At 32.6% G+C, this 27,467-nt stretch overlaps 1 protein-coding gene across 1 annotated transcript in view; it reads right to left on the reverse strand.

The window, feature by feature from the left end:
- Window positions 1-486: 486 nt before the first annotated feature.
- Window positions 487-27,467, reverse strand: part of LOC108907045 (arrestin homolog) — a gene marked incomplete at its 3' end in the record, with an annotated part of 132,797 nt that continues 105,816 nt past the window's right edge. Inside the window, exon 4 of the mRNA XM_018710559.2 lies at window positions 487-604. Within this exon, the coding sequence (XP_018566075.1) occupies window positions 487-604 (118 nt within the window). The remainder of the gene's footprint in view (window positions 605-27,467) is intronic.

A 27,467-nucleotide genomic window follows, 5' to 3' on the forward strand; every position in this document is an offset into this window, starting at 1 on the left:
AAGATATAGGTTTGGTTTTTAATAAAACTATATAACTTAAAACTTACACATCGTATTCCCAGTATAATATAATAACAAATAGAAAACTCTTAAGCACTAAATAATTATAAACACAATTCTTGCAATACTATAGTTTACAATTTTCAGAGGATAACCTAAGAAACCCAAGATAACGAAAGCCAAACTTCAAAGTTCAAATACGTGCAAAGTTCAAACTGCATTACCAACCAACCCAAAATGACAGGGTTAGCATTCTTTGCGCCATCTTTTATTTTGGAAGCTAACTAACATGTGACGCCGCCATGACAGTTTCATTATTCATATGTTAGATTTCATTCTACGTTTGTACTATATTTTCTATGATCTACCCCTTATGTATGTTTAATATGGAGCACCTGTTATACACACGCTAAATCATCAGCAAATTAGAGCAAGCGCCGCGTATAGGCTTAATACTACATTATGAATGGCTTAAAGGGCTCCTACCTGGAGGGGAGTGATGGTATCGGGGGTGCCGGGGTGCGGGGGGTACAGCTGGGCCAGACACATGATCGCCTCGTTGCAGAACTTCAGGCCCATTACCTCCTCGTCTTCTCTGCCATATCTGCAACAGACAGATTGGTTGATGCAGCGAACGGTGAATATTTGGGTCTAAAAGTCTCGATTTATTGCTCGATTTGTATAAATCGATTATGCTAGCAAACAGCTTCTTAAAAAATTGCCCAATATGATTTTGTCATTTCCTTGAAATAGTAGGCCGTGAAATTAAATAAAAAAAATCACGTAAAGCCAGTTCCCTTCAAAGATTAAAACAATTTGAAATCGAATCAATTTGAAACATGTGCAATATTTCATCTAGAACTCAATTTTAACATATTGTAGTGGTTAAGTCACAATTTTTAAACTGTAAGTTTTGACTGAATCGATAATTGAGATGTTGAACAAGTTTTTTCGAATTTGCATGGCGCAGCCAATACCAAGTCAAACCATATTCAAGGTGCGATCTAGCAAAAGCATTATATACACAGGGTGCCTCTAAAGCAGGGGTCGGCAAGTAATTTTAGGTGGGGTCCGGATACTTTTAAAAATTTTTAACGCGGTCCAGAAAAAAATTCATATTTCTTACAAATTTTCATTTGGACTCAAATTTAATCTGCTTACTAACCATTAAGAACTCAAAAACTCACACAATTGTAAAATACTAGAAAAAATGATAAGGTTGGCACTCAAACGTAAAAAAAACATTTTTTAAATAATTTATTCGAGTAATTTATGCTTTCAAAAAAATTTTGGCGGTCCAGTATTTTACCTTCCGCGGTCCGGACCTGGACCGCGGTCCGCCAGTTGCCGACCCTTGTTCCAAAGAGTCTGTACAACGCTCGACCAGATATCGTACGGTTCAAAATAAGTCGATTTAACTAAACCTGCTTTAGTCCAAAAATTATATTATATTAATTTATTCTCATGAAAGTATAAAAAGTCTAAAAATTGAAGAAATTCCACTGTCGATGTCTTTATGTTACAGTATTTGCAAACTTAACCCAATACTTTGTACTTTGTTCAAATACTTCTGTTACTTCATAGGACATTTACAATAAATTTATTTTTTTGGAGACCTTGAACACTCTGTATCTCAAAAATGGTTGACATTGTGACATAAGTTTATAAATAAAGTACCTATCATTATTATTGGTTGATTATATCATTTCCGAAGTCTGCTGGATAAAAATTAGGACACTCTGTATACGTATAACCCATAACAATTAAGATATTGAAAAAAAAATTGAATAGAAATGAACACAAAAGAAAATACTTATCGGTTCCAGACAAGCAAAAAGTATCACATTAACTTGGTAAATCAAAGAAGCATCAATAGGAAAACTTAATTTATTTGCAACCTCAGTAGAGCAACCTCTAAATATTTGAGATTATTAAATGAGAGTTTGGGTCATTGGTTATTGCTATAATGTATTTCATTTCATACTGTAGGCAGATTTTCCCAATGATTTTGAAAAAGTACGAATTAGTACGAAATGAATTAGTTATTTATGTATCAAGGGAGGTACGGGGATAATTATGCCCGCAGGCGACCGGTTGCTAAGGGCAAGCAAGTCGCCTAAGGGCATAATCATCCTAGTATCTCCCGTGGTGAATACAACGTTTTATTTTTTACTTAAACATCTGATTTTATATTTATTTTAAATTTAATAATTAAATGTAAATGAGAATGAAAACAGTTTTTCAATATATACACGATGTATTCAAGATATATCTATATTAATGGGGTATTTCCAAAAACTGGTGCTTATTACCTTTTTCCACTTTAAAGAAATATTTTTAATTTTTGATAATTTATATTTTTATATATATCTTTTAGTCAGAATCATTCAGTCCTAACACATTATGGACAAGGTATTCAATGGTGAAGACACATTATTAGTACGCAGAAAACAAAATATGTGTCCATTTTTCCTTCCTGGTCTTTGTCTAAGGTACCTACTAGTCGAACAAAAAAAACAGAATACCTAGTTACATTATATAATCATTTTAATGTGTTTTTCTATTAATAATATTTAGATGTATCATTTTTTAAATTTTCTTATAATTAATTATTAATTACTATCTATTTACCACATATTCTGGTATAATTCAATGCTACTTGGGGCATGTACCTCGTAAAGAATTGTTACCCTCAATATCATAATTAAGAATTCTCATAAAGTTAAATATCTTTTGCATACTTAGATCTTGTTATCAAAGGACATTGTTTCACCTCAATTGATGGGATTTTTAGGATTTTTTTTCAATTTATTTGAATTAGCTTCATATTTTTCAATATTTTCAATATTTCAATATTACTTACAGTGTGGCCCAGAAGAATTTTTTTTTATGTACTTGCTGAAACAATTCTAATGATCCAGTTAACAATCCACAGCCTACTGCGATTTTTTTTAAATCTGGCTACATAGCCTTAACCAGAATCACTAACAATTCTTACATCTCAAAAAATTATAATGCAGAATATTTTTTACATACGCTTAAAGCTTTTAATGTATCAAGTTCTCGTCTCAGTTTCAAAACCTCGGAGGCATTTGAAATACTCGCACCTGAACACGAAAAATTAGCCTTAGCAATTCTTTCAAAATTTAATAACAAAGTATCAAATATCTTACTGTTACTTAGGATTATCTAGTTATATCTTCACATAAAGACCGCCTACGTACTCTAAATTTAGAAATGTTTTTCCCTAAAATATCAAGTTCCATAAGAAGTAATAAAAGGGACGTAATTTTATAGTAACAATTTAAGAGTGTTTTAAGGGTACGATGTACGGGAAATGTACGGGTACATTTTAAGCAGTAAATAATTAAACAAGATTAAAATTATAATGCTCCCGAGGCAGTTTCAAATTTAAATTATTTAAATACCCTGAGAAACATTTCAAGATAATATCTCCCTTTTAATTGTAAGATTGGTAAATTATTATTACATTATTCAAAATGTTTATATATTTGTTATGTTAATTAAGTAAATGCATGGGTTACTTGATGATTTTATTGCTTTTATTTGTAGTACGATATTAAAAATGTTTCTATAAAAATAGAATAAAAGGCTGAAAATGGTATTGATGTAGCAGCAATTCAATTTAATGCTGAACTCATTTGACTAGCTTTTACAGCCCTGAAAAATCTGAGGACTATGGAATTTTGTAAAAAATATAGTTTGTTGAGAGAGAATTCCAAGAAGATCCCTGCGTCACTTTCTTGGAATTAACCGCATTCGTCACCTGAGGTAGAAAGACATTGGCAGAAAATTTAAAGGCACGCCTTTGCCGTGGTAAATTGTTACAGTAGTTCCGATAACAGAACTTTATTGGTCTATTCTTTTCTTGGAATAATTCTATCTCAACGAATATCGTACGGATTATATAGTTCCGATAAAGGAGCTTTATTGGTTTGTACATTTCAATTTTGGACTGTTGGCGTCAACTTACAAAACTATGTCTGGAAAATATTTGATTAATATGAATCATTAATTAATTAGTATGAATCATAGTTAGTCAGTAACAGATTTTTTTTAATATCGATGTAACGTATTTTAAATTAAATACATAGGATTCTGCGATTCGATAAACAAGTTATTGTTATTTAGCGCCAATACTTTTAATTTTGGGTGAGATAAATTTAAGTAAAACATTCGAAACATCATTCGTATAATAAACTATAATATATATTTCTTCCATAATGATGGGCATTCACACCTCACACCATGCATGTACAGCAATGGCCAATATGTAGGTGCTCTACATGCATCGTTGACTGTTAGGGGTTGTTCATTAGGTGTTAATATTTAATTTTAGGAATTTAGTATATGGTGTACCTAGTAATAAAAGCAATGCATTCCCGGACGACAAAGCTTTAAGTCCGGGAATTTGCTTTCACTACGAGGTGCATATACTATTTTTTCTGAAATCGCAAACATAATAATTAATTAATACGAACTAAGAAATTGTTATTAATGCATACTTAACATTTCTTCATTACAATCTAATTGCTTATGAAATAGTTTCCTTGACAATCATTGTTTATTTATTGTTGTGATAAAAGTCAAATTCGTTTTAACACCTATACGTGCTAAAATGTATTAATTGCATTAAAGAGACATGGGGGATGGAAATCTTGAAATATCGCCGAAGGGAAGAAGAGGAATCTTTTAAAGAAAAAGCAGATAAAATATTTAGAGGGAGGAAGGGGGGCAGGGGGGGGGCTGGAGACAAAGAGGAATTTGGTAATAGCAATAATATGGTCGAAGAAGAAATATCTAATTAACGGTAACAATGTCACCGACTTTTTGAGTAAAGTTCATGTTTAATACTTGTACAACGGTATTTGGGATCTGAAATTAGGCAGAAAAGGTACACATTTAAATAAAAAATAGATTTGTTAATATATTACGTGTGTAATGTTACATATTTAATTTCATCCAATAAAAACATTTGTACAAACATTTCTTTGTGTAAGTAATTATTTAATTTTGGACGGCAAATATTTGAAGAACGATGATCCAACTTTCACAATTACACCAATTCGTGTCATTTTCTCATTGTAACAAAATTTTGGGAAATATCTACTAATTTCAAGCAAGATTCTTCCGTCACTGTTAAATTTATTCATCCAAATTGAGTTCCAACCCAAACACAAATTTAATGTGAAGTAGATACCAAATTAGAGTGTAAATTGCGTTGACGTCAAACCTTCTATCTTTCTGCTCTACCCACAAGTACTTATACCGCCATTCATGTTTTTTTGTATACATTGTCGTTCGTGGTATTGTAAATACCATTGATTTACCCTACTTTGTATATATGATTACTCGGAGGACAGCTCTATTGAATAAATAACTAGTAACTGATAGTATCAGGTGTTAAATAAAGGGATGTAATTTTAGCATTTCAATATAATACAACTGTCAGAAAGCAGACATCAACTGTCACTTAGGAAAGACTCTATCAATAATTTGTATCTATCGATTCATTCGAAATTGAACCAAAAATTGTTTATCGTACCGGCTAAAATGCGCCCCAAAACATTTTTCCAAGCTTAATCTCTTCCCACGAGATGATTTTACATGAAATTTAATTACATTTGGTGTTGATTGACCCATCATTGCGGCCGCAACGTAAATCGATAGCTATTAGGGATTTGGAATGCGTCACACAATGTAACCATATAACCATTACCGGTACTGATCCTATTTTGTTCCATCGTTTTACATCAGAATAGTATTATAATCCAGTCCAATTAGAGTTTGAACTTAAAAAAGATATTAGTAGACATTTTATTCCACTTTATAACGGGGAAGGGTATGTAGAACGATAATATCAAAAAAGTAACTCGAAAGAAGTTGGCAAATTGCAAATAAGTTGCAAAATGACCTGTTTTTTGTTACTTTTTTACTGATCGGAAAATTATGTTTTTATGTTGTAGTCAATTAAATTACCTACAATTTAAGGTATCTAAATTTATATTTCACCAATTTGGTAACTGTAAAATAAAGGTCGAACGCGAAAAAAATCGGTTTTCGAAAATTGCCCATTACACAGCCCCACAAAAAAAGTATCGGATCTGGTATTCAGACCCATGTATTTCCATGTATTTTTTTTTCGCTGAATCCGAATCTGCCTTCAGATTTGGCACAAAAAATTCACAAAAAAAACGTCATTTACGATCGACGAAAGTTTTAAAAAGTCATATTGTTCTACCAGCTCACTAGACGTAGGATTTTTCACTCGTTTAATTCCAATTTATGATCATAGTCAGCAGTGGCGGCGAGTGAACATTGCTTGAATGTGTTCTGCTTAGAGTTGTTACATTTGTTGAATTGAATTCCGGGATATTAAGTGCCTGGAGTCTCTAAATGGCGCCGCAGGCGAAAAATTTTAAAATTTTCAAGGTCACGCCCTTTCCTGGCACTTCTGAATTTCAAGGAATAATGTATTTATAAAAAAACACAGATTTTCACAAGAATGATTTTTGAAATTGATACTTTTTTGAAATATCTATTCACGAATTACCTACTGACGGTATAAATAAATTGGAATAAACTAAATATATTTTATTAAATTATTGAACGTTTCAACGAATTTTGATTTTCCTCGCCGTGTTACGATTTTTTCTTTATCTTTTTTTATATATATGTACATTATATTATATTCCAGAAGTTATACGTGCAAATCCGAAATCAGGGACCATACAGCTAATTCCCGGTACAATCACAGAAAATCCCGGTCATACCCATGTGGCTAGATGTTCTTTTAATATGTCGTCAAGATCTGCACTAAAATTTATGAGTCCACGAAACACATCAGGGTTGTCCGAATTTTCTGTCTCGTCGTGTCCCCGAAGTGCTAATTCGAAAACTCCGCAAAATTTTATGCTTCTTCTTTAAATCAATATTTAATAACCACGGATATCATAATAATATCATTTTTATCGTTCCATTGTTAAACTAAACTTAGTAATTTATTAATTGCAAGTAAAAAACTTTTTATGGTTAGAAAATATTAATTTTATGCTTCTTCTTTAAATCAATATTTAATAACCACGGATATCATAATAATATCATTTTTATCGTTCCATTGTTAAACTAAACTTAGTAATTTATTAATTGCAAGTAAAGAACTTTTTATGGTTAGAAAATATTAATGAACATATCAAAACCAGAAACCTTTCCACCTTCATCCTTAAAATATTCAAAAAATCCAAAGTACAAATTTACGCCAATCTGACTTGCACTATTCATTTTCTTTCTTCAGTGTCGCCTCAACATTCTGGCTATATCCTTGCTCCCGGCAAAGTTCGACAAATGGGGCGCAAAATTATAAACGCTTTTTGCTCAATAACTTTCAGATGTGATGAAGAAAGGCATGAGTAAATGTATTCAAATGAAAGAGTCCGGAAGGGAAGGTTTTTTAAATTGATATAGTAATGCGAGGCAAATTAAAAATATCGAAGTACATATCTAATGTCCTGCTAGGTCTAAGGTCCGTGAATAAATAATAGATGACATAAAAACGGTCTGTCTTTATATTTTGTAACAACAAAATAACAGAGGTAATAAATATTTCGCTAGACATGGAGTTAAATTTTCATTCCCGTCAATAAAAATTTATTTTAATTGAACAAAATTTGAAATAAAATCATGGGTCAGGCTATAACACATAAAAGAAATTTAAGCATTTTTTTATTCAATTAAATTATGTGTTTAGGAAAATTCGATAAGCACGATACTTCTCAGCAAATTAAGGGTGCAAACCCGTTGGAGTACCACTCGAAACGCCAAGCATAATTTGAGGATAATTGAGGTTTTGTATATTTTGGTGTGCCGATTGCAATAATTTCAAACAGTTAACAGATACTTGAAATTTCAGGACTTTTAATTTATTTAATACGCAGAGTAGTCAAATACACATTTGCCTATCCAAACACCTCTAATCCAAATTTCGATAAAATGTCAGATAAGCTCATTAGCAGCAACGGGCTAATTTAACATATTTTTAAAATTTATATTCAGTTTTTTTTTCAACAATTTCTCCCTCAAAATAATTAATGAAACCGAGCGAGAGAAAACGCATTAAGGCTTGTTTTGACGTCATACCACTCATTAGCAGCTTGCCCACATGGCTGGGATCCACGTACGAGGTCTGTTCAGAAAATAACGGAACATTTTGGATTATGCGCTAATGGATATCTTTAGTTACATGCGGTTGGCAGCACATGTTTGTTTTGATGATATTGTTATCTGAGTGTAACCTGTTTAAGTGTTAGACGATTTTTGAAATGTGCGATTTTCTGGAACAACGATGCAACGTAAAATTTTGCTAACTTGGGAAAACTTTCACGGAAACATTTCAAATTTTGAAATAAGCTTCTGCAAAGTTCCTAATGATTTGCACGATTTAAAATTGGTCGTTAGTTAATGGAAGATGATCCTCGACCAGGAAGGCCTTCGACTTCAACTGATGACTCCCACCTTCAGAAAGTCAAAGATCTGGTGCGTGGAAATCGCCGATTGACTGTCAGAGAGATTGCAGAAGAAGTTAGCATCTCAATTGGGCCATGCCATGAGATTTTGACTGAAAAATTAAACATGCATCGAGTTGCAGCAAAATCTGTTCATCGCTTGATGACTGAATAACAGAACGAAAATCGTGTGGATGTTTCTCAGAAACTCTTTGAACAATGACGATAAAACATTAATTCAAAAGATCGTAATGGAAGAAGAAATCTGGGTTTACGGCTACGACATTGAGACAAAAGTCCAATCATTACAATGGATTGGCAAAGGATCTGCACGCTCCAAGAAAGCACTTTTATTTTACTCATTACAATTCTAGGTAATTAATTTAGTTTATTAATTAAAATAGTTTGTAAATTTAGTATTAATAGTCCATATGTATTTATTATTAATTACTATTAGAATTCCAAATAAAAAGAAAATTTTATTACAAATGTAGCGTGAATGCTGCTTCCGTATATGATGTCCCCGCGTTAGCTATTTACGTTTCTTTGGACACACAAAAAGTTTGCTGGTCGAGGTTCGAGGACATTTTCCTATCAAGTATTCAGACAGTTGTTGTCAAGCGAATTTCGTTGTTCCGTGACTATTTCTGCTTCTAATATAGTTGGGAGTTTTAACGAAATTCACTTTTGAATGTGATTTATTGGTATGACTATAATCACAGTTTACGACTTATGTCGGATTCTGAAACAATTGATCTGTAAGTAACCTTTTTCTGGCCCACGTGGTTCTTATTCTAAATGTCATTTCCTTAATCTACAGGATGCTCATATTATAACCAACAGGAGAGTTCTAACGAACCACTGAAATATATATCTATGTACCTTTAGATATTTGTCCCAGATACCAGATTGGACTACAATTGAAGTCGCTCTATATCCTTGAGTAAGTTTTTTTATCTTACATTTAAGAATGTTTTATCTTACATTTAAGGATTTAAACTTATTCTAAAGAAAGACATTTACTATTCGTGCTATTTTAGGGCTTCGTAAATTTACCTATTCGTTCGTTCGAACCCTTTCCTCCACCTTTATACTGCCTGTCTCGCATTTGGGGTTTGTTATTCAATTTCGGATTGTTATCCTTCCGATTTGGTTGACGTCCCTTGTTAAGGACAAGTGGATCCGAGTGGGAAAGGAGCATTCGCCTCTCCATGATTATTGTAAGATAACCAAATTGCCATTGCCATAGCAAAAGGTTAGATTTTTCTGTTATTATTTTTTTTGTTTGTGACTTTGATTATCAAGTTTGTTACGGAGAGTCTATTGGTGCAAATTCGAGAATTTAATTACCAAGTATTTTTTAACATCTATGCATTCAGTACAACATATTAATAGTTTTTTAATGTGTTTAAATATATACCTATTTCCTTTTTTTATGTCATAGTAATAAAATTATTGGTCTGTATTTTAAATAAATTTGGCGATATTTATGTGCATTTATATTTTTTACACCATTTCTTGAATCAAGTGATATATGTTTATATGAATAGAATATTTGATTGTACGCCTTACGTGATCACGATTGGCACACCTGAAATTCTAAAGATAGTACTTAAATTTAACTATCTTTAAAGCAGCCGTAAATATGGCAATATCTGTTTACATATTTATATAAATTATCTATTTCTTTCTTTTAATAAAAATTCTACTATATTGGAAGATTTTAACATTGTATTTTTTTATGTGTTTAACATCACTTTACTTTAACATCATTGCGAAAAAAGTCGTAGTTTGGAAAACTGGCCAATCTGGGAATCTAGCAGGGTTGCGTTTTATTGCTAGTGGCGCCGTAGATTTTGAGATCTGTATTTGAAATATTTTACTGAACCCATGCCCTTCAGGCTGAGTGATTTGTAGGCACCTTTGTTACGCACTTACACTTCCAACTACCTCTACGTTTTTCCTTATTTTTCTTTTTTCCCTTTTTCTCTTTTTTAATAAATGTGTATATATTTTACATATATACAAATAGTTTTTAAATAAAAAAAAAATTCTAACCAAACGTAGCACGGTCCAATGTCAAAGTGTCACTGTTTTATTGGCTTGGATAGAATTGTGCGTTTGTACCGAGTGTACTATCAAGGCGTTTTACAGTTACGTGGAGGGGGTATTTCGAAGGAGACAAGGATCAATAAAGTATAAAATTAATAAGTTTAAAAAAATAGTGTTCGGTTATTTTCTGGACAGACCTCGTAAATAAATATTTAAAGTATATTTTAACGATTCTTCTTTAATATATTTAGCAAATAAGTACCTACTTACTAAGCTGAATGTATTTACTGATATACTGCATGATCTCTATTTCTGCTGTTGTTTTTTTAGTTTACAATTACAGAGCTTTTAAGTTGGATCACATTTCCTATTACTTTTCTATATTTGATAATTAAGACATTGTTCCGGGCAATATTTAGAATAACAAATGAGTTCACCTAATCCCTTCTAAATATAACAAGGACGACTAATTATAAGAGCAGGATATCCAAGTCCCCGTCCCCAAATTCCTATCAGTTTACAGGATAACGAGATCATCAGATTCGTTCCTAATTATAAGGTAAGTTTTAATTACTATGATTGTCTTGAGTGGGTGCATGCTTCTATAGGTGATAACAGTATTAAAGTTTCAGAAACTTAAGTGCAAGTTCTGTAAAAGATAATGAGACGTCAGGTTCGTGGATGACGAAATTTTAAATGAAAGTTAACTGTTTTTAATGTTACGCCTTATTGGGTGTAAAAAGTAATCATTTTTTAAATATTGAGCATTAGCCTATAAAAATATTGTACTTTACTCGAGTTGAAGAACGTACTTGTAGAAATTAAAATTAATAGGACTTTAATAATTTTCAAATACTATAAAGGGTAAACTTAGATGCGCATTTTATTCAACAAAAACTTTTTCTACAGGGTGTGTCATGTAACAGTGGTCAATACCAACTTTCTTATTTTAAATGCAACATCCAGTATATTATTCAATTTTCGGATTCTTCAGAATATTCTAGACATTTTTCATGTCCAACGTCCTATACCTATCTTCAACTGTTTCGGGAATATTAATTATTTTCAGATTTATTACAAAAATTAACATTAAAAAAAGAGAATTATTTGATTGCAGAAATTCGCTACAATACAATCAAAAACTAGTAAGTACTACTGTTTATTTATTGATAATGTTAGAAAGCAAAAAAAAAACATTAATGTCAAAATGCTCGTCGCCAACGTCTTGGCAGCATCCTAGTCTTAAATAGAAACTTCTAGCGTTACTCAATATCTCAAGTCTGACCGATCTAATCGCAAGCGTTATGCGTCTTCTTAAGTCAGCGAAGTCGAGGGGTTTAGTTTTGTATACAATACTTTTGATATATCCCCATAAGAAGTCTAATGGTATCAGATCAGGGGTTCGTGCTGGCCATTCCATCGATCCTTGCCTTTCTATCCACCGATGTGGAAATATTCGGTTGAGGTACTACCGGACATTGAGCGGTGCTCCATCTTGCTGAAACCATGTCATATTCGCTGAAACTTGTGGGTTTGCTCGATCAGGATATAAGTTTGTCAAAGTTGGCACGACATTATTTTGGAACAGTGCTAAATAATTATCACCATTCAAATCGCCATCAATGAAAAAGGGACCTATAATGATCTCCAGCAATTCCTGCTCAAACGTTAACCTTTTCAGGATATGGCATATGTTCTTCTGTAATTCAGTGAGGATTTTCCCTAAACCAACAGCGGCAATTTTGACGATAAGCATGATCGTGAAGTGTAAATCTGCATCAGAAACAAAACATGTTCTAATTGGATCACATTGTTATCTAACATTGTCGTCATTTGTTCACAAAAATACGTTCTCCTATCAAAATCGTCTTCCATGAGCTCCTGAGTTGGTTTAATTTTATAGGGATACATTTTATTTTCTTTTAATATTTGATTAAACGATGAATGGCTAAAGTCGAACATTGGGGTTGCTTTTTGACTAGAAGTATGTGGGTTTTTCTCAAACTCGAGCATAATATCCAATTTGGTATCACCACTTATTGCATTGGCAGCTAATTTTTTTATCTGCCAAGCTCGCGAAACTGCTTTTCTATTTTACTAATTGTCCCTTGGGATATAGACGACAAATTTGGAAATCTTTCATGAAATAAGCGAGCAACTCTCATTTGTGTTCGTGTGTTATCTCCATAACCAATCATCTGTAAAATTGATATTTTGTACATTTCTGTTAAATGAACCATTTTTCTGATATGCAGTTAACGAAATTCACATGACTATAAAGTGACAACTATTATCATGTAGGCAGACAACACATTGTTAAGGCCAGACATTTTAAATAAAAGTAAACAAAACCATTTATAGTTTTTTTTATTTCATATCAGTAAAAAGGAACGCTGAAATGGTTTTTGCTTACTTTCTCATTATCAAAAGCTGAGTGGAAAATAAGTAAGAAAAATTTTTTGTTGGCAAAAATGCGCATTTAAAAATATCAATCGACTTGTTCGAGCGTTTTTTCAAACACGCCCCCATTTATTTATTATTGAATTTATTCCATTTGGCAGATACACACCGTGTGTGCCAATAAAAATAGATTGATATTACCAAAAAAGTATATATTTGCCGATTTCGAGAAGGAAATTTTTGAATTTGTTATAGTTGAACGACTGTGGTGTGTTTATCAATATGCATCTTAAGTTTCTTGGGTCGGTTCAAGTCGCTATAGCTGAATGGCCATTCACTACTATTCGCAACTTTCACAGTGCTTTTATTACCATGGTTTATTGTTTACATCCGTCTTACAAGCATTCATATTGTTTCAATTTAAGGCGAAGTACGACCAAAGGCATTAGCAGCTTCACCCTTCTTTTAAATTTGTTTTGGTTCGTCAAAACATGATCAGATGTGCCCAAATGTATTAACGAGTCGGTACGCAAAGTGTTTAAGTTATAACATCAAGTAAGAGGTCTGTTAGAAAATAACCGAACTTTATTTTTTAAACTTTGTTATTAATTTTATACATTATTAGTCCTTGTCTCCTTTAAAGTACTCGCCTATTCACACCTTTTTCCAGATATATTTCCATTTCGCGGAGCAGTCCTGGGTGCTCCATTTAAAACGGTATTTTAAGTCTGTGACGAATTTGCTTTATGTTATCAATAGTCTGAAAACGGCACTGATTTTAATTTCGGAAATACGAAAAAAATCGCAAGGAGCTAGGTCTGGCGAATAAGGAGGGCGAAAGTGGGCAGTAATATTATTTTCAATACAAAACTGAGGAATTGACGAAGCTGGTGTATGGTCATGGTACAAAAACCGTGAGTTGTCTCGCCACAACAGAGAGAAACAAATTTTGCTGCAACCATTTCGCACATTTCAAAAATCGTCACTAACATTTAAACACACTGCACTCAAATGACAACATCCAGAAACTAAATGAGATGTCAACAATTCAAGAACATGTGGTTACAGAGGAGGTTATGCGCAACGTAATGCTGCCAACAGCATATCACTAAATATCTCCAGCAGCGCGTAATTCAAAAAGATCGGTTATTTTCTGAAGAGACGTTGTAGGTATTAATTATTTCGTGATTAAACCACGAATTAACTTTTACTGATTACATTTAACAATGGGTGTTCGTAGCTATAATAAAATCAATAATTAAATTCGTTAGAATAAAACAGCTGCTTCTTTAGGTATTGCAGTCGATGAAATTTCAGTGGCGGGTAGATAAATATTTCTAAATAGCTTTTGTGTTCATTTGTATCTAATGTGCATACTTTTTTTAATTGTATAATCAAACTGTGAATTGAAACATCAAATAAATCGAGTTCATTTGTTAGTTAAATCTTTAAAACCTAATTTGTATCAAAGTTTTTTATTGCTTTTAATGAATTCTGGAATACATTTCCTTTTGACTTAACTGAAATACAATTTACATAATATTCTACCTTAAAAACTGATCCTTCTGAAATTGAACTCACGAAATACAAGACTTTTGGGATTTTCTAATTAATTAACTCGAATTATAATTAACGCTTTCCCAGATAACTTAGGAAGATGTGTTAAACAGCGATTCAATTTACAGCATATCGTAAGAGTTTAAAACAGAAAACAATACCCGATATCGAGATATTATTAGTTAAACTTAGGAATTGCACATATTCCACCGCATTGTGCCCCTCTAGGGCATCTCGCTAAATAGAAAGGAAAGAGCAAGAAGCTGTTCCTACGGTTCACAAAAGGAATAATATATGTTAAAGCCCCTCCAGCTCATATTGAGAAGATTACAAGATATATATTCCTTAACAGACTAAGAAGTTTTAACCACAAAATTTTGCTAGAGCTCGAATAAACTACAAGTCGAAACTATGAACAATTGTAATATTGTCTCAACGGAAAATAAATTATTATGAACGGTTCCTAAGAGAACTATTTAATAATTTCCTGCGAAAATATGATCGATCGATTTTCTTCAAAAAAAGTACTATCAACCAAGTCACTTCCTATACTCTTTTGCAGGAAATGCAACATACTTGTAAGTCTGAACTGTGAGAAATGAAATAAAACGACAACATCGACACATTACCGACCTTGTAAATGTATCCCATCGATCACTTAAATATTTGTCACAACTGACAGTTCTAGAGGTTTTCAGTCAACAGCGTGTATTGGAATTGACTAGCTCCTAAATGTGGATTCATTCAGTAATATTTAATTTATACCTTGTATGTACATTTTCCGTTTATTGATATTTTTAAACCTGTGATATAAAAAATTAAATAACGAAATCTTTATGCCAAAGAGATCATTTAAGTTATTTTTATTAGAATATTTTTGCCTAACCAAAACACACTGAAAATAGCAGGTAAATAAAAAATACGCATCAATTTATCACGCACCTAAATTAAAGACTGGTGCAAGAAGAGTATAACTAACTTTTTTTTAAATATTATATTTCTGCGGATACAAGATTAAAAATAAATCCTTTTCATCTCGTACAAACATGGAATCTGTGAAGTTAGTACAAACTGAACTATAAAGTAGAGGAAATGAATCTCGTGAGGTTAGCCACCAAGGTCACCGGATCTAACTCCGTCAGATTGTTTTCTATAGGGAACTTTAAAATCCATGGTATATTCTACATTTATAAACACCAAGGCAGAATTGTAAATCTTAGGATAGAAGATGCAATGTATACAGGGTGTTTCAGGATTAAGTCGACAAATTTTAAGGAGATATTCTTCATCAAAAATAAGAAAAAAATCAGTTTAAATTTTTTTCCAGAGACGCTTCATTTTCGAAATATAGGGCGTTAAAGATTTAAAAAAAAAATCGAATTTTTTAAATAACTTCTAAATGAAGACGGCTATTTAAACCAAATTTGGCATGACACATCTTCTTATAAGATACCATTTTTCCATAGAAGTAGAAGTCCCGCAAGCAACCAGTGGCGGAGTTATGGGGACTCAGGCTCATTAAATTATAAAAAAAATTAATACGGCCCTACTGAAAATAAATAATGATGCTGTTTTTAGATAGAATAGAATTATTGACAAAAAGTGTACATTCACTTTTTTCCTAACTCTTATAGTTTCATGGCAAAATTGATTTTTCGGAAGGGTGCTTCTGGATTCTGTCGATAAACTTTAAAATGAACCTCAACAAAAATTTTCGAGTAGACTGCTGTCAAGCAATTTGACGTTTTAAATGTTATTTTGCGAATTGTTGCATAAATTATCCATTAGATAAAGCGTTCAAACTAATAATAAAAATAAGTTTAATAATGCCGTTCATATTTTCGAACAATGAATATGCTGATATGGTTTTTGTGATGGAAATGCCACGGCGGCTCGCCGTGAATATGCAGTAAGATTTCCTCATCGCAGACTACCAGCAAAGGAAACATTTTCAACGACATTCAGTCGTCTCAGACAAACTGGGTCTTTCGGTATTCCAACTTATGTTGATGGATATTTTGCCCCACCTCAGGACGAAGTAAGATCGAATACTATTTCATTTCTATGAAAATCCATCCACGACTGTCAGAAGATCTAGCTATGAGCTAGGTATTTCGTCAAGTTCCATTTGGAGGACTGTTCGGGCTGATGGACGCCATGCTTACTATATCCAGCGTGTGCAACATTTATTGCCTCAGGACATACGATGCAGGCGCGTGTTTTGTGATTGGATGTTAAACCAAGCAGAGAATGATGACCAGTTTACGCAAAAAGTAATGTCGACAGATGAGGCAACATTTACTCGGAGGGGAATTTTAAACCAAAGTAACAACCATATTTGGTCCTACGAGAATCCACGGGCGGTAAGGGAACATAGTTTTCAGCATGAATTCCAATGCAACGTATGGTTGGATGTGTTGGACAATACTATAGTTGGTCCCTACTTCCTTCCGCATCGGTTAAATGATGACATGTTTACGAAGTTCCTTGAAAATGGTTTTCAAATCTGTTAGAAGATGTTCCGCTTAGTACTCGAATGAACAGTTGGTTTCAACTAGATGGTTGTCCTGCCCATTTTGGTAGAGGTCCTAGGGAGTGGTTTAACATTAATTATCCCAGGAGATGGATTGGTCGTGGAGGACCTGCAGCGTGGCCCTCACGTTCACCAGACATGACACCGATGAATTATTTCGTTTAGGGTGTAGTTAAACAAAAAGTCTACGAGGTGTCAGTTGATACCCTAGAAGATCTAACACAGCGAATAGTCCAAGCGTGTCGAGAATTACCTCCAATTCAGGGTCAATCGGCCACTACCTCCATAATTAGAAGATGTCGTGCTTGTCTACAGTCCGGAGGCGCCCATTTTGAACAAAATATTTTTTAAATCATTTCATTTTTGATTCAGTCTTCGCTTTGTCTAGGTATAATATTAACTGGTATTTTTTTGGTTGTTTCAATTTACAAATAAATTTTCATGTATTGTTTGCCATCTTATTTTATTTCAAAATACACAACACAAGTAAATGAAATGATTACAAACCGCCTAAAAAAATGTAGGAGTATTGCAAGGATCGTTAACTTGTCGCACTACGACATAGTCACATTAGATGTTAGGTACTTAAATATTTCTATTGTTTTCAACATAATTTTTTTTTTCTAAAAAAAACACCCTATATTTCAAAAACGAAGCATCTCCTAAATAATTTTAATACTATTGGTTAAACCCAAGGGAAGGGGAGACAAGAAGGCTTATTTGACTCACACATACTCGAGACTAAGACCAATTTTAATAGGTACTATATTTTTTTAGGTTTTATGCAGAAGCACCCTTCCGAAAAATCAATTTTGCCATGAAACTATAAGAGTTAGGAAAAAAATTTACACTTTTTGTCAATAACAAACTGTTCTATCTAAAAACAGCATCATTTTTTATTTTCAGTAGGGCCGTATTAATTTTTTTTATAATTTAATGAGTCTGAGTTCCTATAACTCCGCCACTAGTTGCTTGCGGGACTTCTACTTCTATGGAAAAATGATATCTTATAAAAAGGTGTGTCATGCCAAATTTGACTTAAATAGCCTTCTTCATTTAGAAGTTATTTAAAAAATTCAAATTTTTAAAAAAATCTTTAACGCCCTCTGGAAAAAAATATACTTGATTTTTTTCTTATTTTTTATGAGGATTATCTCCTTAAGTTTGTCGACTTAATCCTAAAACACCCTGTATAATGTTTACTGGTGTAAAGATATTGTAAAAAATGTGTATTTAGTTGAAATACCACATCTAAAATCGTCATATTGATCAGCTGAAGAGTTTAAATGGTAAACAAGTGAAGGGTACTATTCATGTAGGAAAAAAATCCTTTCTTGAATATAAAAGCGACTACTTCAATCTTAAATCAAAATTAACATTATTGAATACCTATCTCTAAAACTGATAGTCTTGGAGCCAATGTCGCATAAAACTTTTTGTGTTTATTTTGCGGGTATTCTGTTACACAGAGAACATACGGAATAATATACGAAAACATTTGTTATTAAATATACTTGCCACGACAAAGGAATACATTTACAGTTCATTATTTCCACAAACCTAACAATTATATACCCGGAACAGGAACACAGGAACCTATCCACGTAAACAAAGATAATAAGATCACAATACCCACAAATATATCGTATACCAACAACCACCTTACTCGAGCGTACATTTTCCAGCCCACTCATGAATAAAGATATTGCAGATTTTATGAAACTTTATTGAGTGTAATGTACCTAAGTAATACAGAGTACCCCTGGCACGAGTGAGCAAAGTTTTTGAAATATATTCAAAACATTTGAAAGTGATAATAAGGGTACATAAATGCATATAACGAGGTCTTTGTGATAGGTACTTTTAAAATCATTTCTAATTTTTAATAACTAATTTGATACTATTTTTTAAAGCACTGCGTTTAGTTTTTGAATTTCCGTATGGATGACCTCTGGCGTTGACCTAGTTTAGATGAACAAAATATTAATCCACCTGCTCTGATGATAACATGGTGCAAGGCAAGCGAAAAAAATAAACGAAAGAATTTGTATAGGCCGTGTTATATTTTATTGATTAATTTTAGAAAGTGATATTTAGTGAATCGTTCTAAAATATTATAAAGTTATTTATTTCAGTGTTTAGTATCGATATGACGTGTTTGTGTATCTTCATTGTTATATTTCTCGAAAAAACATGTACACGAATCAAGAATTATGATATTTGATAGTATTGCACGCCATAGCATAGCTGTCAATTGAGTATACGCTCGCAGTTAGCGCGCGCTGCTCTTTGAGGACACTAACCTGTCCAGTGGAGGGGTATGAAAATTACGAAAAAAAACGTTAAAAAATTCAAACAAAAAACTTATGATATGTGTTTCTAAAAATCAAAAGTAGCCACCATATAGGTAAATATAACTCCCATTCAAAGTCACACCCCGTATATTAATTTTTTAGTAAATTTTAGCAGCACCTAAATATTTTTGTGTTACTTTATTGGTACTAATAAAGCAGTGAAATTGCTTATATTAAATTTCAATTTTTAAAGACTAAATAAAACTTATAATACTATAAGCTTTCATATTCCTCAAGGATAAGGAATTTTTCCCAGATATTGCACATAAAATCCAAGACAAAATAAATTTGATCTTACAACGCAGTAATATAGTTTTATAGATATGTAGTTTTATTCGAGGTTATAAAAATTTGCAGTTTTAGGTCAAGAAAATGCTACTAATATTTCGCTCTGAAGGAGTGTATATTAAAGTACATTTATAGATTTAAGAGAATAATTAACTGCTAAAATGAATTGCCAAATAGTTATTAGGAAGTTATACATTAGTAGGTTACAGTGTTTAGCAAAAAATGTGTATTTCAAGTTTTTCCACATTAACCTCTCACAAGTTAATAACCGTTTTGAAAGGAATATTTAAATAATTAATTGCACAGTCGCTTCAAATCTTAATTAAAGCTACCGAAAAACAACATAATCCTCAATAATATAGTTAAGTTACTATTTTTGATAAGCAAAATTTTTTAAAGACGGATTGTTTTATATAAAGTTTTTTATCTGTTTTCCCCCAAAATTTATTCTTATAAGAAAATTTGATTTCAAATTTTTATTAACAAGGAATGTTCATAAAATGAAACCATTTTTATTGAGTATGTCAAGTTAGTGTAGTAGTAGTAGTGAAAAGGGGCGGCCTCAGCCTGGCCATTAGGCCACAAATGAGCCCTTTTTGCCTACCCCGCCATCCTATCACCTGTCCACTCTTTGCCTCTGACCCTCCTCGAACCTACCCGTCGCCCTGATGAACGCCAGGATTTTGGTCTATGGAAGGTCTCTCACCTCAATCCCTTGCAGTTCTTCAGCACCAAAGACTTTATGTCTTATTCATTCAAAGGCTGTACAATGTCCCAAAAGGTGGACAGAGGTGTCCTCCTCTTCTCCACATTTCGGGCATGGAGGGTCCTCCTCAATTCCTATTAAACTTAAATGTCTCCTAAGTCTGCAGTGGCCTGTCAGAACCCCAACCATTTGGTTTAGGGCTCTTCGACTAAGGCTCAGCAACCATTTCGTCTTGGGTTTGTTAGGTCCATGTATAAAACTATGGGCCTGTTTACATCCTCTATTTATCCTTCACTTCTGACCTAAAGTTTGATAGGCTCATTTATTGAGTACCCCATTGATGCTGCCCCGTGTGATTCCTAAGATTGATTCAGGTCCCTGGCCAGATCCCCTGGATCCGAGACGAGCTAATTGATCAGTCGTTTCCTTACCAGGGATACTCATATGGCCTGGGACCTAAACCACCTCTACCTCTCTTCGTCTGGCCAATGACTCTAGAGCGTCTCCACATTCCTGGACAACAACAAAATAGAAGTCGTATTGAAAAATTCTAATTAAATTAACAATAATTCAAATGATAATTAACCAAAATAGGTTTTCTCTCAAGAAAATTTTATTTTATCAAAATATTTGAATCGAATTAAAAAGAACAGCGCCAACAACCTAGCCTTATTAGTTAAAATCATCGTTCTTTCCACATATCTGAATTAAAGAATGATTTATAGCGGATTTAATCTGTGAAAAAAGGAAACATTTGTCATTAGAGGGCTTTATACTGATCTGTAACATATCGACGTTTTTGTTACGGGTAATAAATTCCATACTTATATTAGAGAGCTAGACGGATGGTTTATTTTTACTTTTATAATGCTATTATAAGAATATCGAGAAATTAATTTTATTTGAAAATCGGATGGCAATATAAAATTTAATATAGAAAACGATTTACGCAATATAAAGGAGCAATATATTTTATATCATAGTCAGTTATGTGATTTTCTCACGAGCGCTTATGAACGTTTGAAAAATAAAAATAAAGTGTTCTACAAATTTGATGAGAATTCTACACCTTTTCCATATGTCTCAGGAAGTGTGAATTATATTGCAGGTTATTAGTCGTCAGTTTTAATTTAAAAAAAAAACAGAAAAAACTCAAGTTAAATTATGTTTAAAACACGCTTCTAATAACTTTTGCGGGTTCATAACGGATAAAGCGGTATTCTATTGTCAATTATACAGGGTGATTCATAATTCAGTACAAAGAATTTAGTGGACTATTTTTGAAGTCAAAATAAGATTTTTTTCCTATAAACATGTCTCCACAAATGCTTAGTTTTCGATATACAGGGTATCAAAGTTTTTTATTTTTTTCGTTTTTTAGGAATAATTTCCAAATAGATTTGAATTTACTCAGTTTTGAATCAAGTTTGCAAATCCCACTGGATATAACCATATGCCTCTTGGATAATTCTATAAATTTCTGAAGTAGACATATACACATCCACGGTAAAGATCTGCTGCAAAAGGATTCGAACCAACAGCTGAACACTTGGAATGATCCAGTATACTACTTGAATAGCGCCTTTGACACCTCTACTACCGCATCTCCTATTATTGTGTTATTATATTTTAGAATATAACAGAACTCAGATTTGATATTAATCTTATAAATATTATTGAGCAAATTTTCCATTTTATGCATTAAATTTTATAAATAAAAATAAATAGTCATTCAGTACTTTTGGCAGATTTGGAAGATTTGGGTAGAGTCCTGACAGTACATCGTGATGGGTATTACTTTTGCAGAAGTTCTTAAGGAAGTTCTTAATAACAACGAATAAAATTAAGCTAAACAAAACAATTATAATTCAACGAATTCAAACAACTGATATACTGACTATTGTGCACACGACAACGTGATTTTCAAGAAACTCGCTGGATTCCGACACCTTTATGCAGCCCATTTTGGAGTCAAAAGTTTCGTTGTCACATTATTTTCAATTGTGGCCTTTCAGGACAAAGAGGGCGTTTCATTTTTATGCCTTAAGTATTTCATATCTTGTCACTTCTACTAAATCCCCTCCCCCCCCCCCCCGAATCTTTGGAACACTCTATGAATGATATATATGATTGATTGATATTGATAATTACGTAACAAAACCTCATTTTCATATAACCAGTGGCGGCTCTTGACTTCCCTATCAGGGAGAGCGGAATATTTAAGTAGAAAGTATTGAAAAAAAAATCAAATATAATTCTGCAGTTTTATTTTAAGTACTATGGAAATATAGGAAAAATGTGCTTAACATTGTTCTTTATGGTGAGGGTCCATTCTTCTACTTTTGTTCGTTTCAATTACTTTTTCATTGAAGCTTGGTATTTCCCACACCACCGATTTTTCAATAGATAGCATTGCAAGTGCTGTTAGTCTGTCTTTACAATCTAATTTAAGGAGGTAGGAGTGGGTTTACTCAAATGCACAGATATATTTGAAATTTATATAGTGCTCCCTCTGTGCGTCATATTTTTTTGAATCTAGATTTTGAGATATTGTTGTTGAAAGTTGTTCATTTTAACATAGGATTATATGGCGAACTGAGAAAAAAATATAGAAATTGTGAAGAAAATTTTTCCATAGATAGTAGATACGCAGTATTATCTTATTTTTGATGTAAAACTAATGTAAGTTTTGAACATAGTACAGCTGTATTAATTAGAAACAGAAAACAATAATTGCATTTCTGTCTGACTTGAGGATTAATGTGGCAACGTCGCAATCAGCTGACAGCAAGGAGGGAATACATTTGAAAGACTTGATAAAAACGAAATTGATTTCAAACATATACATTTTTCCTAAATTCCATATACATTGTTATCAACAATAAATTATCCACAACAGATGATTTTTTAATGTTTTTAAAAAACTAGATTCATTTAAAAAGACTAGGAAGCTGTGATATATTTATTGGAATAAAAAATACAGTTGATAAATCCTTTTAATATATTTAATAGTTTATAATCATTACCCAGCAATATTTAGGGTTACATAAAGTTTTCTTTACTTGAGTAATATAATTAGTAATACTTGAGATAAAAGCATTTGTAGGGAATAACACAGGAACATAAATATTTCTCAGCAAACTTTATATCTAAAAAAATAGTTATAGTTGTAAAACTTTTGTAATATTACTGTCTAACTAACAACACGAAGAGTGAGTAATTAGGTAATTTCTATCACAGAACCTTCAAAACTGCATCCAACATTTTCTTTGACTTGGACGAGAGATGGCGTCGAGTCATTTCATTTGTTTAGAATTAAATTAACATAATTATTTTCTCGTTGTTTTACCAGTTCACATGATTTACGAATTTTAAATAAATGATACAAATATTCGCGTGGATAATACGATATATTTGCTATATATAATAATTATATTGTACATTGTTTACACACAATACATTTTTTGAACGCGTACGCATCTTTACCCGAATTTGACGCGCAATATCTCCGATGTCCGAGGTCTTTAGGTTCGCAGTGTGTACAACTGCTAGTCAATTATTAGCGCTGTTGCCACATCTACATAGTCTTTATGCGTTCATTAAATATGATATTTTTATGTTGTTAATTAATCAAAATGTATGCTATGTGCATATGAGTAAATTTCTTTGCTATATAGATAATGTTTATCGCAAATAATTTCAATAGAATTTAATTTTTTCAAATTGACAGCCGGTTTTAGTCCCATAAGAAAAACATAGGCCCCCCTGCGCTCCTCACTTCCCTCGGACCACGATATACCTCCTTAAACTTTTACAATTTTTTAAAAAACTTACAAGGAACAATACGTAGAAATTTTACACCACATGTAAACAAATTACGTTTGATAAGAAAGGAAAGCGATGAATAGCTATTATTTGGTTACGGGCGAACTAAACAGAGCCCAAACTGCACAGTAAATATACGCTACTTCCACTCCGTTTTTCAATGCTGCGCGACGGTAACCATGACCACCGCTCTAAACACTTTTCAGATTTAGGGGCGAGCTACGAGGAGCCCACGTATTCAGTGTTTTTAAAATTAATTTTGCAAGTCGAGTTAAATTGACAAATTACGAATGTATTTCCTCTTTAATGTGTTTCATTTAATTATCTACATGACATTTTAAACCACATTTTAAATTAAATCTCCTTATTAGAAAAATTGGCCACAGATGCCCACCACATGGTGATAACTTGTTCAAAACGCTTTTGGATTTTACGGTTTACTTGTTCTGATTACCGGATGAGTTTTGTAAATTCATTACGTTTTGTGGCAAACATTTTGGAAATACGAGATATTGGAAATACTGATGTAGTTTTCCATTAAAATGTCCTCATAAATGATAATGTTATAACGTTGTATTAAAAGTAAATATGTGTGTACGTGTATATAAATTTTGCAATATCCCAGTGCACCAATAATGTTGTTTAAGTCCCCAGCAGTTTGCTTTCAACACGTAGTTCTAGAAGCTGTAGATTATTAAAGGCTAGTAAATAAGGTCCGAAAGCTTTGCAACAGAAATTGCATTAGGCTAAAGGCACGTCAGCGCGCGGTACATTGTTTTGCACTCAACGTAGCAGTGACAGAATAAGCCATATGGACTAGCCAATCTATATTAATTTTCCCATTTTGTCGTAGTAAACAACAATTTTATTGCCAATTCTTACTACCACACCACTCTCTCTTTGTTTCTTTCCTTCTTGGATAAGTAGTATGAGTATTTTGATATTTCAAATAAGGATAAAGTAGCAAATATTAACCAATTATAATATGTTAAATTAAAGCTGTTGTCAACATAGACACACTATGTCTAACCATACATCTGGGATTCTTGAATAGAGATAAATGCGCAGAAAATTGTTCATTCAATATTGTTACGTTCTGATGGTTCAACTTGAGAAAATAGAAAAGAAAACTAACTGATCTTGAATTGTAGACTGATAAATTTATATTTTCAAATAAGGCGTCTCCCATTTGACTCAATTTAGATCTTGTTTTGCGCGAGTGAATAATGACGTTAATAACGGAGATGAATACAGTCAATCTGAATCTCCATTGCGTGAGAAGGGAACAGCTTTTATTTTGTTTACGAAATCCTATTTCAAGAATTCTGTTTTAGAAAAACACTTCTTTACTACTATCAAAGGTGATTTCTCAAATGCGATTTGTTTTTATAACTTCAATGATTTAAAAAGACATATCGCACATTTGTTTTATTTAAAACGAGAACAAAAAGGGACAATGGATACACCGAGAAAAGTGTTTACAATATTAAGAGAACAGCATTCTCAACAGATAATGCTCTTTGGACTTAAAAGTGCTTGTTCAACGTTCAATCAAGAACAATTAATTGCGATCTATCAGATTTATTACATAACTTATGACTGAAAAGGTATAATATATAATATTTTCAATATTATTACAATAGACCAGGCGGGATCTGTTTTGATGTGGATGTTTTATACAGGGTGTAACGGATGCTGATGGCCAAACTTCAGGGGGTTATTATACAAGTAATTTTCAACAAAAAAGTAATATAAGATTTTTTTGGAATGTTGATAGTTGCTCTTTTATTTAACATTTTTTGATTTCAAAAAATTTTGCTCCTTTTTTCATAAAAACAAAAATATCTCTGTTATTCTTACAGCCACATCAAATTTAGACATACCATCGGAAAGAGCATTAAATTTACTACAAGACGAGCATATATGAGTGTTTAAAAAATCTTCTATACCAGGTGCTGTAAAAAGTTAAATGTAATAATTGTGAAATGAGCAAAATTAGTGGTATCTCCTTATTGGTGGTAACGCCAAAAATTTGTTAATGAGGACGTGTTTTTTCTTCAGCAAAAACTACTGTATTTAGTAAGCTCTTCAACGATATATCAACTTTTGAGTTTGCTATTTTTTTTTGGCAACAATATCGAGGGCAAAGGTAATAAAACCGTAAAAATTGAAAATACACAAACTTTATAATACATTATTTTTATTTTAAATCTGTTCGTATTACTCCATGCGTGTAGTTTTTGTGGGAGTTTCTTCAAAAAGCTGTTTTTTAACTCTCCCTCTTTCTTCTGTAATCCGCAATATTGTTACAAATGTGTTTTTGTTTAGAATGCGTCTTTCATGATAGATAAATGCCAAGGCGGCTGTGAAAAACAATATTGACACAACTGTCAAAGTCATAAAATTACTTTAGTGTTCTTGTTAATTACCTACTTAAGTATCTAAATTGAAGATGCCACGTTTTTTCACAAATAACGAGTATCGAGATATTTTATTTGTGTATGGTGTTTGCAATGGAAATTCTAGAGCAGCAGTTGCAGAATATTCTCGCCGCTATCCTGAAAGACGCATTCCAAACAGAAAAACTTTTGTAACTACATTTCGGGTTTTGGGAGAAACAGGCAGTGTTCCAGGACCTCATCGTCTAAATGCCGATCGAGTAAATCGTCATCAAGACCAAATTATAACAGCGCTTTTTGAAGAAACTCCCACATTAAGTACACGCAGGGCAGCAATACAACTTGGGAGAATTTCGCATACGTCAGTTCACAGAAGTCTCAGAAGGAACAACCTTCACCCTTATCATTTGACCCCTGTTCAAAGTTTACTGGATCGTGATAGGGCAGAACGTGTTCAGTTTTGTCAGTGGTATATCCAACAAACTAATAGAGATCCCCAATTTTACAAGCATATAATTTGGACTGACGAGTCAACATTTACCAGAGATGGCATATTTAATTATCATAATGACCATACGTGGGCACCTGTGAATCCTCATGCTGTCAGGCCCTCCAATAATCAATACAGATTCAAAGTTAACGTATGGATGGGTATAATTGGAAATTACGTTCTTAGACCAATTATACTAGAAAATACATTAAATGCAGAGGCATTTCTTGATCTTCTTCAGAACGAACTGCATAATATATTAGAAGAAGTTCCTTTAAATTTTCGGATTAATTCCTGGCTTCAAATGGATGGTTGCCCTGCACATAACAGCAGGGAGATTC

Source organism: Anoplophora glabripennis, unplaced genomic scaffold (genome assembly GCF_000390285.2).
Source record: "Anoplophora glabripennis isolate ALB-LARVAE unplaced genomic scaffold, Agla_2.0 scaffold261, whole genome shotgun sequence".
NCBI lineage: Eukaryota > Metazoa > Arthropoda > Insecta > Coleoptera > Cerambycidae > Anoplophora > Anoplophora glabripennis.